Source organism: Balaenoptera acutorostrata, chromosome 8, assembly GCF_949987535.1.
Source record: "Balaenoptera acutorostrata chromosome 8, mBalAcu1.1, whole genome shotgun sequence".
Taxonomy (NCBI): Eukaryota; Metazoa; Chordata; class Mammalia; order Artiodactyla; family Balaenopteridae; genus Balaenoptera; species Balaenoptera acutorostrata.
In genome coordinates, this window is record NC_080071.1 from 6727831 (window position 1) to 6744059 (window position 16229).

Consider the following 16229-nt stretch of genomic DNA (forward strand, 5'->3'; position numbering starts at 1 on the left):
ACATTCCTGTAATTTAATGGTCTTCCTTGGTGTATCAAACTCTGGACTGTATCAGAGTTACAGATGGGTGGCAATCCTACAACAGCCCTTAAATTGGACAATGATGTCTAAGCTAAATCTCTATGATTTACTTCCTTTGGATAGCACTTTTGACTTTGCAAAGTCGTTTCATGTGTAACACCATCTCCTCCACGTTATGTAATTCACCATGTAATGTTGAAGGCTAATGTTGTAGTCAAGTTGTTTTTTAGTTGTAATTGATAGAAACTTATTCAAACTGCAAACGTAGGAATGGAATTTATTGGACTACTTAACTGAAAAGTCCAAGGGACAAGGATAGCTTCAGGCATGACTGGACCGCTGGGCACAAAATGCTATCGAATGTTTATCTCCTCCATCCCTCAGCTGTTTTCCACTCTGTTGGCTTAATTCTCCAGTATGTTTTCCCAGAAGCTGGCAATACAACTTCTAGAAGCTTAGACTCATATCCTCATAGTTTACCAACTCCTATAGCAAGAGGGCTCCTCTTTCCCAGTAGCACTAAAAAAAAAGAAGCCTCAGGATTTGCTTGCCCAGATCCAACTGGGTCATGTGTTCATGTCTGAACCGATTACTGCGGCTGGGGGAGGAAAGGCATGTTCATCCCTGGAGCTGGAGCTGGTGAGGTCAGCACTACTCAAAACAAATGGCAGCAGAATGAGAAAGTATCATCCCCAAAGGAGAACCAGGGTGCTCTTACTGGAGGATAGAAGAATAGTTCCAGGGCCAGCGAAACCAACAGACATACAACCTACTCTTCCTAACCAGCTGTAACAGGGAGTCTCATTTAGTTATTTTCCCAAGGCTGGTCCTTTCTGTTGTGACTGTAAGTCCTCTTTGAAACCTTGTGGACAATGCTATATCCATGTGCTAGCCAAATTTGTCTAGTTGCATTACACTGAAATTCCCTCTAATTTCTAATGCACCCCATGGCAACCATATATGGTGCCTAGGCATCAGGAAGTGAGCAGTTGAGGCCTGTCGGTTTCATTCACCTCTCTCTCTGCATATTAGCTTCAGTAACACTCATTCATTGCACATCACCATCTCCCCAAATGGCTGCCTTTGCCCCACAGTGTCTAAATCTAGACGGCCTTTCAATTCAAATCCCTGGAGCAGGTGGTATCTCTGATACCACCTCAGTCTATAGTGTCCCAATTCTAAAACTTTTGCAGGGCAAATTGCATTGACCCAGCTTGGGCCACATGACAACCTTTGATTCAATCAGGTTTACCTGGAAGGCTAGGTCCTTCTACTACAGAGCCATACCTTCTTGGGTAAGTACAGCCACTTTAAAGACAGGATATAAGTGAGATGGAATTTTTTGACCTTTCTGGTAACTAGTGAAAGCAAACGTCTCCCTTCTATCTAATGAAGTTCAACATATCTAAGCTCTTTTTTCACCAGGGCGTTAATGGCAATCAGGGAGGGATTGTTTTCTCTCCCAGTGCGGGATTGCCTGCACTTACCTGGACCACCCAGTAAGTGGCAGTAGCACACCTCCCCCACCCCAGGCATTATAACAACCGAAAACAGCCAAGAGGGCACCTCACCCCCTCTAGAGCATTCTGGCAATCAGAAACACTCTGCAATTGAAATTCTCTCCTATCCACCCCAAATGAAAATCTTTCCCCAAGTCCCGTCTTTCCTTATAATTAGTGAATTCCCACCACTAAACTTCTAAAAAAGGGAGTCTATTTGCTATCTCTACTTCTTACCTTCTCTTCAAATCTTTATCACAAACATCTGCTTCTCAGTTTCATTCTATGAAAGCCATTTTCCTTATGATCAGCAATAGTCTCTGAATTTCACCTTGATATCCCATCAATGTTCTGCTGTGTCTGAAATGCTATCCTAACTTCTAAATATCAATCTCTCTTTTCTTCTCCAAACCCTCAGTTTCCAGCATCTTAGTCTCCTTCAACCAAGCAAAACACTTGAAAAGTCCTCTTTGCCTGGTGGGTTGGCTCACCTCCTGCATCCAGTTTACAAATCCCACTGAATCACCCCATCTCTCCATTGTCTTAGTTCAGGTCCTTATCTTTTTTTTTCTCCAGAGCCTGATGTTTTGTAACTATGGACAAACGACTCAATATCTTTGTGCCTCAGTTTCCTCTCCTATAAAATCAGGATGGTAATAGTATCTACCACCAAAGTGTTAAGGATTGTTATACAGATTAAATAAGTTAAAATATATAAAGTACTTTGACCCTTGCCTGGCTAAATATATCTTCGCTATTTATTATTGAGCGCCCTTGCAATAGCACTAATCACATCATATTATAACTGGTTTTGAGAGCTGTTCTTCCCCCTACACCGTAGGAGATCATGCTTCATGGATCATTGCATCTTTAGGATGGAGCACACAGTCTGGGCTACAGTGAGCATGGAATAGATAGCTATGGATGAGTGTCAATCTTTGCATTCTTTACGATGCCCTGCATATGGTAGGTGCTTATGAAATATTTGCTGAATTGAATTAAATAGAATTGAATTGATCTGGAGAGAATACATAATAAGGAATGCCATAATATAACATAAAACATAATGAGTTTAAATTTTAAGGTGAGAGAAATTTCCCTTGAGACTCCTCCTTAGGGTTGACTCTAAACGAATGCACATTTCCACGTTCTAACCAAATTTAGATTTTTTTCTCTATTTATTTGCTCCCCAGTTTTGGTTTCCATGTCCTGTCAACTCTCTTTGTTTTCATTCTCACAGCATAGCTTAGATCACCAAAAATCCAGACTCCTATTATCATCTTTATCAGTAAGCTATTGCTGCCTAACAAACAAACATAGAATCTCAGTGGCAAACTACAAAAAGCACTTATTTTTCATGTGTCTCTGGGTCACATAGTCTAGGGCAGGCTTCAATGGACAGCTCTGCTTTAAGTTGTAGGTCTGACTGGATTTGTCTCCTCACTGGGGGTTGACCTCAGTTCTGTGCTATATGTATTTACTCTGGAGACCAGACTGAAGGGGCAGCAGCTACCCAGGTAAACTCTTTGTCTTGGCAATAGTGAAGAAGCAAGGAGACGAGTAGAAATCTGTAATGTGCCTGAAGGCCTCAGTCTTGAATTGACACATCATTTCTACACATGCTACGTTGTCCAAGGCAAGTCATATGGCCAAGCCCTATAGCAGTGAAATGAGGAAAATAAATGTTGCCCACTCTAGTGAGTTTTACTACACAGTCAGATGGCAGAGGTGGTGAATGTATGAATCTAATTCAGAGAAGATGAGATGAATTCTCAATGATGATTAAATTTACCACAAGCCTATCCTGATTCTGATCTCCCCGAGCAATCACATTAGCCTCTTAACAAATCTCTTTGTGTTCGGTCTTCCCCACTCTCTGTGCCCCCCATTTGGTTATGAACTTTTTGGTTACAGGTGATAGAATACCCAGTTAAAAATTATTTATATTATATTTAATTATTATTATGTTTATATTCATATAACAGGAAGTCTAGAGAAAGTGTTTTAGGATAGGTTTAAAAGTTCAACAATATTGTTGAGGTCTCAGGTTTTTGTACCTTCTTTTTTAATCCTGTTTAGCTTTTGTTTGCAAGCTTCTTGCCTCGTGGTGACAAGATTGCAGCAGTAGCTCCAGGCATTGCATGATTGCACAGTGATGTTCAAAGCAGGAAGGAAGAAAGAAAGAATGTCTTCATATACCCCTCTCCGTTTATCAGGGAAAAAAATCTTCTCTTGTAGATTCCCAAGTCACGTTCCCTTACGTTTTACCAACCAGAACTATCTAATTTAAACTAACTAAAGCTACAGGGGAAGCAGAAGTCAATGGAGAACATTTTCAGGTTCTGTCTTATGAGTGGACTTTAAAAACAAGAAAGAAGTTGGGAGGGGAATAGCGTGTGTATAAGAAATCGATGGTATTTGCACACTCTCAAATAATTGCCTACCTGACTTAATATTTAAGACTCTTCATAACATAATCTTCATCTCCTTTTAAAGCTTAATACATCAAGATTTTTCTAAATAAGAAAGAGTGAATGTTTTCCTCAGCACACCACATTCTTCTCATCACTCTTCTCATCATTGATGTGTTTGTTTGCCTCTCCTCCATGTTCTCCAAATGCCCTTTTTGTCCTCTTTCTTACCACTCCAATCTAAGTCTTACTTATCCTCGAGGATTCATTTCTTCTTTGGGAAGTCTTCCGTGTGCACTCAAGGCTGTTCAGGTTGCCCTGCCACATGCTCCCATTGCATCTGTGCTTCCCCAGGTATAGTATTTTTCACGATATGTTCTTACCTGTTTACTTATATGATGCCCACACTAGACAAGAAACTTTTAGAGCATAGGAATTGAGTCTTGGTTATTGTGTTACCAGTGCCATTCCTAGTTCCTGACGCAGAGCAGGCACTCAGAATTTTTTTTTTTTTTTGGTAAATAACTGAGTGAATGAAACAGTAAATACACTAGAATGCCTTCATCTTTATCTTCCTGTATCTACCTATCAGAAGAAAAAAAAATAAACAAACAAAAGAAACCTCTCTCCAGATTTTAACACCACTCCATTCAGGAATCTATCTTTTTTGAATGATCTCCATCTCATAAACTTCCCTCCACTCTGCCCCCACCAAACACCGCATCTGCACTACATGACTCAAAAAACCCGATGCTATAGAACATCTTCCTTAGCACTGAGTACCTTTTATGATACCTGTTATAGTCTATTTTTTATATTATTTGAATATTTCTTTCAGCCCTACAGTATTATGACTTCTTGATATCTTTTTCACAACCTAATATGCCTACTTCATCACTACAAGTATAGAAGATACTCAATAAATATTTGTGAAATTCATTTGAATTATGATTACTATTAAGGGATTTTCTACTCTATAACAGTTCCTCCTGACTATAACCTCTGGCCAAATTAAATGATCAAATCTGAAGTTTTGGATTATTTTTCTTAAGTAATATTTTATTTTATCCTTTCTTATAGTGGTGACTCACTGTTTTTGGACAAATCTTTGTTACTTGACCAGCTATTCAAAGCAAATACCTATGATTATTTCCCACTTCTCTACACTGTGTTGCTGTGTTTTGAGCTTATCTTCTTTCTCTCTCTTGCAAAAAATGCACATTTCCATATTGAAGTACATTATTATTGGTGCTTTCACCTTAATTCTTTCCCTCTCTGCTAAGTTCTCAATTCAAGCCATCGCCTTTTCTGAGAAATGGATGAAAATCGTGACTTTCTGGAAGTCTCACCACAGTCCATGTTGACGACCCCTTTGTAATAATACATCGTTTAGCATTCTGTTATGCTGCATTTTATATTTTTCTCACCACTTCTGCTAAAAATATGTTTTAAATGCATTGAAGACCTCCACTGATGATTAAGATGCTGTCTTGCTGTCAATAATTCAATAAATATTTATTGAACTTCTAATGTATGCCAAACGTTGTCGAGTTACTGGGGATCCAGTAATAAAGGAAATAGGAATAGTCCTTACTCTCCTGGGTTTTGCATTCTAAGCAAGGGAAGCAACTAACCAGTAAACATATCAATCTAATATGTCAGGTGGAGAAAAGTGCTCTAAGAAAAGTAAGGTGGGGCAGCATGGAGAGTTCTATTGGCAGTGGTTGCCAGGTTTTATTTAAAGGTGGATAGGAAAGGCTACAATAAGAAGGTGACCTTTGATCAGAGAGCTAGGGCAATAGAGCTCCATGCAGAGGAAATAAGTGCAATGTCCCTGAGGCAGAACATGAATCAGCAATGTGGACAGAGTGGTGGCAAGCAAGTGATGAGCAGGAGACAGTGGAGAGGAAGCAAATGAAATCAGTTAATTGGTGGAAGGTCAGGTCGTTTACTGCCTTGGTAGTGATGTTAGGGAATTGGATTTCATTCTGTGCGAGAGGGGAAGCCCTTGAACCTACTAAATATTTGTTTCATTATCAGTGATCAACATCTATGCTGTTAAAAAGGTTCTGGAAATGGATGGTGGTGATGGTTGCACACCAATGCACATGTACTTAATGCCACTAAACTGTACACATAAAAGTGGTTAAAATGGACACTTTTATGTTATATATATTTTAACAGAGTTTTAAAAAATCTTTGTGTGAATACCATGGGCCCAAATTTGTGCTAGGCACTGGTGACCGTAAGAACATATAAGCAATGCAGCACTCAGAATCTGCTTTGAGAAAATACATTCCATATATTATAAGTGTAAATACACAATGCAAGGTAGCATAAATCATGTTCCAAATGAGAGGGCTAGGCTAGAATTTCACAAAGTGTGTTCTGGGAAGCATTAGTCTGGAGAGATGCCCTTTGAAATAAAAGGATCTTACTCAAATAAGTTTGGGAAATAATGCATCCTCCAGCCCCGCCTGGAGATTCCCAGTGCACACTGGCATAACACAGGCTCTAAAAATAAGTACACATGAAAGAAACCTGTTTAACTTTGTTTAACCCAATGTGGCTAAACCATTTTGATTACAGGCTTTTCCCCCCAAATCGCCTATTAACATCCTGAAGAACTGGTATTCCAAAGGACCTATGTTACAGGAGACATAAAGCTGAGATAGGAAGGATAGAGTTTATGGAGAAAGAGCCATCTGAGCTGAGCCCTAAAAGAAAGGGGATACTTAGATTAGAGAAGAGGAAGGGCATTCAAGGCAGGAGAGATGTGAAGAAATTCACTTCAAAGTAAGTCTCCGGGAACTTGCTTTCTTCGAATATCATTGAGCCACAGGGTGAATCTTCTACGTATACTAACAACATCATAATTTTGATAACCATTGACAAATTTGTTCTCAAACACTAAGACACCAATTCGCTAAGATTAATTATTTTGTAGAAGTTTTCTTAATTCCTTGTCATTATTTTATAGACAACAAAGTTAAGCCCAGAGAGACTATAAATTACTCAGTCATCCCTGCCTAATCGATGGCAGAGTGTTAGTTTTCTTTCTCTGGGGCCAGAGTCCTGTTCCATAGGGAAGGGAGTTATGGTCTTTGTATGTCTGCAATAGACACTTTGGAATTAAAGCAAAAAATCGATTCCTATGCAAGATGCAGATTTCATCATTCAGTGGATATGGAAACAGAATCAAATTAAAGAACAACGCAAGCTTGGATTTTAATGAAGCTCATCTTTGTTTCTTTTGCAGATCAAATTTTTGGCTCTCATCTGCACACAGTGTGTGAACGTGAAAATTCCACAGTTCCGCGGTTTGTAAAGCAGTGCATTGAAGCTGTCGAAAAAAGAGGTGGGTAACTGAATATACAGCAGTTTCCCCCAATACTGTACCCTCTACACAACCAGTGCTCAAGTTAACAGCACTGACAAGCTATGCAATTAAAACTTGACTTTTGTTAATCAGTTAAGAGGATCAAGTTTCTTATTAACTTAAGTTTGTTTTCACAGTAGGGACATCAATAATTCCCACTAATGTTCTTTTTTTAATATTTTTTTCTGTCTGACATGTTGTTGATTCAATTGCAAACTTCTTGTTTTCTCGCCAGTGATAAAACATTCATAAAATATCAGCACTCACAGTGTTAGAACCCTCCTAACATTCATGCTGGTAGATTTTGTGCCAGAACATATTTTGATAAGCCCCCAACATTACCCAAGTGAAGCAAACAGCGTTTCTACTTGCACATGGTGATATTCCATCTTCCACGTGTATCTGTTCAGCACAGAATATGCCTAACTGGTTTTCCTGGAACAATTAACAGACACACCTCCAGTGTTAAGATGACCTTTGATTCCTATATTTCAACATTCTGTTTTTCATTTGAAATTATTTCATCTTACTGAGGGGAACAAAACAAAACCCATCTGAGTCATCATTTCTATGCTAGTCTATCTGTGGGGTGTTTTTCCTCCAGACTATGACTTTATTCATTCAAGGTCATTTTCCCTGAAAGATACATACAGTAGGTGCAGAATCTCAAAAACATATATTGTATAGAAATGTGAAGCTTCATCACCATCTGTTAAAAGTTTACAACATATTCCCAGGATCTAGGGGAATATATATCATGTAAAAGACAGAGGTGTTTCCAGAAAAAGAATTGGTGAATCTATTCCCCTTTTCAGCTCCCAGTCTCTTAAAACAATAGAACCAAGGGAAGAAATCTTTACCAAGTTATCTGCTAGGGAAAAGCCATTTTAATTCTCTCGATGTTACCTGGCTTTATTACAGAAACATAATAAAAATGGTCTGCAGTTTACAACTCCTGGAAATTCATACTTTGATTACACTGTAAGGACAGCCTTGGGATCCTGTTATTCCCATATCAGTAGGGAATGAGAGAATAACAAGAAGGGGACGAGTGGGTAGGGAAAGTGGATAAAGTGAGCAGCTTTGGGGAAAAGCATATCAACACATCAGAGAGAAGAGGTGAGGGTTCAAAGAGAGAGTAGAAAACAGTAGAAGCAGAATGAACACAAGGAAAGGTATCTGTGAGGAATGGAATCAATTGAAGTTTAGAGAGAAATGTCTTTTTATTGTATGTTGCAATCTCATTTAATTTTGTAAGTACATATTTTAGGAATAAATATTATTTAATAAGTACTTAAAGCCAAATGGATCACTGAAAATGTTGTAATGCTATTATTGCTAATAGTTAAATTATCATCATTTTCAGGAAATCATTCACTTATAAATACTCAGCATTGATGGTGTGAGCACTGTTATATTAGAGCAAAAATCCAAATAGGACTTTGGGGGAAGCGGTACATAATAAGCTGTGTGTAAAATAACGGTTCTATACCTCTCTATTTATGTACATACCCCAGGCAAAATGAAAACTCTACTAGATACAGCCTTGTGGCATGCAAACACCATGGTATTGCAGAATAGAAAATGCCCATAAATAGAAACTGTATGTTTTGTCCATGGTATTTTGTTGGTGATTTTTAATAAAATAAGACAATGTATTTTCTGACAGGGGCAATCATATTTGGCATTATATTTCATTGTCCCAATGTTTACTTTTAAAATGAATTTGTAGATTCAGCACTGAACAGGCAGTAATCACACATACGATTATTAAAATAATTCCTAAGTGTTTTAATGAAACTCAAAGACTGCAATTCCATAAAGCAACTGATAATTCAAAGCATTTTGGCAATGTCAGCTTACATGGAACTGTATGGAAATGTTCAACAAAAACTCAGAGACACAAGGTAAACCTCTCACATCACTGCAAGATTTACAAGTGTGTGCTTTTGATGATATTTTTCTATGATCATTTTGTTGGATTAATATTCTTACACTGATATGCCAATTCTATTTACTCAAAGTGTTGTTTTTACTAAATTTTGGCATAAAGCACCTCAGGACAGAAATAATTTATGTGAATCTAAGTCCAATGTTTATGCAGGCTTCTGATGACATTTTATGCTGGGGTTGTTGTTAGGAAGTAGCATATAAAGGTGCCAAGTCTCTCAGCATGGCTGGACTCTGCATATCTAGAGCCCTCCTTCTAATGGCCAGATCCTCTTCCAGCCAAGATACTTAACTGCAGAGTCATGGGAAATGCTTATGGACCAGTTATGGGAAAGGCACTTTTAAAGAAAACTGTGTGTTTACTCTCACAGTCTTAGGAAAATGGTCTCAATCCTCACTACAGCAGCCCATCAGCTGTTGTAAAAAATATTTGTTTCCTTTCTCTCTTTTTTTCTTGAGGTTATTTCCCCCACCTTAAAAAAATAATTTACAAACTGTAGCTGGATTTTTTGAATGCCTCTTACATGCTTGATTTCAAATGAAACAACATCAGGAGGGCATTTCTCACCATTTATTCATTCATTCCTCCATTCATTCATTCAGTTAGTTACTTGTACTTGGCAGAGCCAATTTGCCCATGCTCCTCTAGTCTCCACAGGGAAATCCTACCCAGCCCTTGGCACAAGATACATTCTCTATTCACCCCTGGTAAAGTGGTATTAGTTACATTTTAAATTTTGCATCTCTTGGACATACCTAGAAGGAAATCTCTTAGTGAGCGGAATGTAAACCAATTTAGCGAATCACTTGTTTAGTATGTTTCCTTATCTTGATTTGGATTTCCTTTATTCCTCTAAACCACCAGAGCATTCTCCTTCTTACCAACTATTATAACTAGATTAAAGTTATTTCTGTGGTTTCTGACATTGTCTGCTCAGCCTAGAAAACATACAGAAAACTTGGAGGGCAAACTGTAAAGGAGTGTGTTAGTCTTTAAAGCTTTTCCAAGTGGTTCATTCTCTCTTGCCTTGCCTTTACAGTTTTAGATTATATATATATGTGAAATCATAAGTAGCCAATGAAAAATTCAACTTATGTTTCTTCTTCCAGAGCACTTTCTGCAAAAATATTGAATTATTGTTCAGCTAATGTTCAATACATATGGTAAACTGACTAAAAGCAGGAGATCATCTGATACTTTTTTGAGGTCTGGGGGGACAAGCCTGGAGAGGGTAACATTGTGACACACTGGTGGTATGTAGATCTAAACAGGGAGAAGTCCAGTTTTCAGTGCTTTATAAAACACTTTCTGTAGTTTATGATGACCTCAAAGGTGTATAGAAATTGCTTACTTAAAAATAGGGTTGGGCTTCCCTGGTGGCGCAGTGGTTGAGAATCTGCCTGCCAATGCAGGGGACACAGGTTCGAGCCCTGGTCTGGGGAGATCCCACATGCCGCGGAGCAACTAGGCCCGTGAGCCACAATTACTGAGCCTGCGCGTCTGGAGCCTGTGCTCCGCAACAAGAGAGGCCGCGATGGTGAGAGGCCCGCGCACCGCGATGAAGAGTGGCCCCCGCTCACCGCAACTGGAGAAAGCCCTCGCACAGAAACGAAGACCCAACACAGCCAAAAATAAATAAATAAATAAATTTAAAATAAATGTGATTTGAATTAAAAAAAAAAAATAGGGTCACCTGTATCACTTAGAGACAAGGACCTAGGAGACGTGAACTAAACAAAGTACTAAACTTGTATAATTAGTACTGAGACCTTAATCCGTAGTTTTTTAGATGAAAACTGTGTAACTGACTGACTGCTCCTTGTGAAGGCCAGTTACTGATATTTGGAAAGAACGGCACACAGTGTGTGCCACATTGTAAACACTCCCTGAAGTAACAGACACTAGTGTTTATTGCATTTCGGCAGTAAGTAGCTATTCAGTACCTACTCTGTGTCATTCTCCATACTACCAGCTGAGAATATAGAGAAGATATACATTAAACAAACTGTGATCAGTGCTATGAAAGAAAAGAATAGATATTGTGCTAGAAGAAAGAACAACCACTACAGTAATAATAAAAAACAATAGAAGAAGTTTGTCAGCTTAAAAATGGCATAATCGGGGATGGGGGAAATGGAAAGATCTTGGTCAAAGGGCATAAAGTTGCAGTTATGCAGGATGAATAAGTCTAGAGACCTACTATACAAGCATGATGACCAGAGTTAACAATACTGTGTTGAATACTGAAAATAAGCTAAGAGAGTAGATTTCAGGTGCTCTCATCACAGACAAAAATTGGTAGTTATGTGAGGAGATATGTTAATTAGTTGGTCATTTTGCTGTGTCTATGTGTATCAAATCATCATGTTGTACACCTTAAATATATATAATTTTTATTTAGAATATATTTTTAAATGACATTATAAACCCTGAATAATAAAACACATACTCTTCTGGTTTTAGCCTCCTGATAAGACCAGAAGTTTAATTACACCCTATTTCCCAGGTTATTTTCTTGACACATTGTGACAGCACAATACAAGGAGCCCCTTGGTGTGAGACACCCAAAAGAACATGCCATAGATGATGAACCAGTCCTTTTTCTACACAACAATACCATACATTGCCAAAGACTTCCTTTCTATAATAATGGAGTTAACTAAATGAATGAACACGTTTCTACACTAAATGTATTTTTATGCATTGAACGTATTTTTGTTTGTAAAGGAATAGGGCTGGTTTTAAAACAATTTTTAAATTTCATTTGGATTGGCATTCATCCTTTGGAATATGGTTTAACAACTCATTCTTCCTCCATGATTCCCAGTTCTGATTATTATGCCCCTGAACTATTTAACAACATTAAAATGATACCTAGAGATCTGTTGCAAACAATGTGTACACACTTAACACCACTTAACTGTACACTTAAAAATGGTTAAAATGGTAAATTTTGTATTATATGATTTTCTTTACCACAGTTAAAAATCAGTGATACCAGGTCTTCCCAATTTGATGATTCCAGCTATAAGCTACTTTGCAGAATGCCTCAGCAGATGCTAACCGACAATTTTGCTCTTTCTTTTTTCTGGAACACAAAATACTATGACAAGAATGATACACAAAATTACATATTTGACTTGGTGCCTAAAAGCCACCCTGGGATCCATAACCTTGCTTAAAGATTTAAGAAAGACCTTTAGTCTACTTCTGAGAAGGTCCTTAGCCTCAAAAACTTTATCTCTCTACTTGACTTCTTAGCAGCTGTTATATTTTTTTGCTGTCGTTTGTTTGACAGGATCCAGTTATAGGTTCCGATGTCTGTTTAAAGAAACAAGGAGGCTGTTGGCTTTAAAATTCCTTCATTGCTTGTGTGATCAGCATTTTCCCAGGCTTTTCTACATAGTTTGCCAAGCAAAGGGACTGACCTTTTGTAGCAAACACTTTTTCATTTCAAAATGCTCACTTTGATTTTTGTCCCATTTTATGCTCATTCCAAACTGTTTACAACCCACTAAAAATGACTGTGAATTATATGTTTGTGTAATGGATTCCTTTTGTGGTCAGAGTGGAATGTTTACTTTGAACAATTAGTTATCTTTGGGTAGATTATAGCAACTTGGAAAAAGAATGGCTAAGATTATTATTATACCTTAACTGTTTCTTTTTGGTAATTCAGCTGCTGTTACGTGAAGTTTGAGAGAAAGACACATTAAGAATCCCATGCCATTATAAATGGAATCTATTTCTCTAATTGTGTCAATATTTATTTAGACGTATTTATTAATATCATAAGAAGGTAAGGTTATACACCTACACAGGAGTATACTTACTGAGTCATAAAAATTCAGAACAAGGACTATACGTAAATACATGGATATTTACTATTATATATAGTGCATGCCTTGCTTAACATGTACATGCAAATTAAGTAAGGCATGCCCATGTATGTACTTATTATAAAAAGAACAGGCAAGATTCAGTGCACCAGTCTGCCTCTTGAGATACTACCAAGTGTTCACTTGCAAAAATAAAACTACGTAGTCTATTCCCATTGCCTGATGATCTAGGCCCCTGAAGGGCAGATCATAATGCCTTCCCTAGACAAGCTCTGCTCCCAGTTCTGCTAATTTTGTCCTGTTCATTCTTTCCCACTTTGGGATAATCTATTATAGTTGGATCCAGGCACGCACCAAAGGCTGATACTTCCATGAAGAATGTGCAATTTGTACTGTTTAGTTTGTGACGAGATTCTTGAAAACTTTTATGATTCTATCTTGTTCCAGAGGGACTTCTGCTTGCTAGTTTTAAAAGCAGTGAGTAAAAAAAAAAAGTAACAAAAACAAAACAAACTGATAAAAATTACATGCTCAAAAAATAAAATCAAGAGTTCAAGATAAGCACTATTCCTTTTTCCCCAGAGAATATTTGTGGACTGAACAAAAATGTTTCTAAGGGCACTGACCTATGTCTTCCTTTTTTTTTTTTTTAAGTGCTTGCTTTTTATGCCTAAAGTTAGGCATCCACATGCGTTTACAATAGCAATGATCCTCCAAGAAACTCCGTGAAAGTTTACAGCAAATTTTCTTTAGTTTTTACTTCTGAGTTAAAATCAAGCCCAGTTTAGCGTTTTTGGTGTTTTATGTTTTGTTTTAATGCAACCAATGACAGCCACCTTCCTGACAGCAGTAGTCTTGTGGGTCCAAGTTGGAATTGGCTCTTTGGGGTAGTCATGCTGGGGCCTCTGTGTCTGTAAGAAAGCCACATTCAGGGCTAGAGGGGAAGACAAAATCAAAAAAGAGTAAACAGGAAACAGCCAGCGAGAGTATAAAAGAGAAACTGGGAAAAGACAACCAAAAGAAATCAGAGATGACAAGGTGGAGAGAGAGAAAAAAGCTGTGTTTTGCAATTAAGAAAACAAATGTGGATAAAAGGACTTGCTTGTGAGGTCTGTAACGAAGAGAAGACAGACTATTGAACCAGTTACCATCTCTGCCATAGTTACCTAATACCTACTTCCCTGTTCCAGAGAAATGTACTCCTGCTCCAGAAAATGCTTGTCAGTTAAATCTTGCCATGAATGTTCACAAATTCTGAATGTTCACAAATTCTGTGTATAGACGTGGCTACTAATTAATTCACTGTACTTATTAGAGACATTTAATGGAGTTTATCTACATTGAGTAATACACAACAGTCTTATTATCAAAAAAAGAGAGCTTAAGCCTAACAGAAGTTAACGGAGAAATGAATGTGCAGTTCAATAACCAGAAAGGCTATCTAACGTATCCAGCAATGTGGCTCTGGTCAAATCAGTCAGCGGATATTCCCACACTTTTGAGTCCAGAATGCATACGAATAAATAATGTCTCTTCCTAGATAAAGCCTGAGTCTAATTTCCAACCTCTGCCCCCACTCCCACCCCCTTTCTAAAGTTTAGGTTCTTAACATATTTTTCCCTTGGAGTCAGTTGGAAGGAAACAGAGCCAAAATTAATACCCTAGGAAATTAGCCTTTTGTTGTGGATGGAGGATTTAAATAATGCAACACCTCAACATGTCAAGATGCAGTACTCTAAATTATCCTTTAGTGGTGTCATTTATATGATGGGAGTTCTGGGTCTGGGAGTTTTGTCCATTATAAACCCCGATATTCAGAAGTTAATAGTTCAACCATAAAAATAATCTTGGCTGAAAGTTGGCAGGATGTTTAAGCCTGAAAGCAAGTGTTTACAAAATTTGAAGAAAAAAAATCACATGCTTTTGGAAAGCTTTCAGGTTTTTACAAAATGGGAGTAATAGTGATAATAATAATACTAATAATAAGGCAGAGATTTTCAGATATTTGTTGCCTTGGGATTCAAAAATGGATTTGTAGTTTTTAAATAATTTTTTTTATTCTTGTTGCATAATGTGACCCAATTGATTAAAAAGTAAATTATCAACACTTTCACAGGAGTGTCACTTTATTTTTTGAATTAATCTATTCTTTATTGGTTGAACAAAAATATATACATTATATTTTTATAGGCATTTCCCTAGAGCTTAAAAATGTATGATAATTGAGAAGCCTTAAGTTAATTCAGGAAGCTATGAATAAGACCAAAATTTTATATTCTTTTGTGCATTTCCTAATGAATAACATTCCCTTTCTAAATGCCTAGAAAAAATTGCCTTTTCCAAAGAATTTTCACACTTTCAGATGAAGTGTGTCCAACTTAAGCATTAATCATTAATCTGCATATACCGTAAAAGAGACGTACAGATTCCAGGAGAAATAGTTGCATAACTGAATGTGGCATATTTTCCTGTACAGGATGTTTTAAAGTAATTTACTCATCTCCTTAATAGATTCGTGTCTTGGCGATTCTTCTGAACTCTATGAGAGGTTATCTTATAGTCTAATGCGCTGTTGAGTTAGAAATGTTTTTCCTGGGTTTAAATAATCTTTTCTTTGCTAGTTTTATTCCTTTTGCCAAATTTTATACTCTTCAAGCCACTTCTATTTTCAGTTCAGAAAAAAATAAACAAACAAACAAACAAACCAAGGGCAGGGTACTTTGAAAAGAAAAACTGACCGTGCAAAACCAAAATAAGTCTGAAATGATACTGCTGGAGGAGTTCTTGAGGTTTTAGTAGACCGTAGACCCAAAATGTAAAGTCGTACTCTTTTTAAGGAAATAAGAACTCCCTGAGATGTAGGGTGAAAGCACCACTTATAGAAGAAAACTATTTAAGACGTCACCTTCAGTACGTTGTGTGCTCCTTCCTGCAGGGAGCGTGGATTTATTTTTAACTCTTCACACAGTGCCTTGCACATGATGAATTCTCAATAAATGATGAAAAAATGGTTAAATTACATTCAACATTGTTTAAATCTTCATTGGAAAGTTGCACTCCATTGCTACACCTGCAAATGGTTGAAACTAAAAAGATGAATGACCAGCAGTTGTTGGTTGAAGGCAGCTA

The 16229-nt window shown here is 37.5% G+C and overlaps 1 protein-coding gene across 2 annotated transcripts in view; it reads left to right on the top strand.

Moving 5' to 3' along the window:
- ARHGAP15 (Rho GTPase activating protein 15) overlaps window positions 1-16229 on the top strand; it is a 610484-nt gene that overhangs the window by 382299 nt on the left and 211956 nt on the right. For both annotated transcript variants that reach the window (XM_057551505.1, XM_007183022.2), the window contains one exon: window positions 7191-7289. In XM_057551505.1, coding sequence (XP_057407488.1) covers window positions 7191-7289 — 99 coding nt within the window. The remainder of the gene's footprint in view (window positions 1-7190; window positions 7290-16229) is intronic.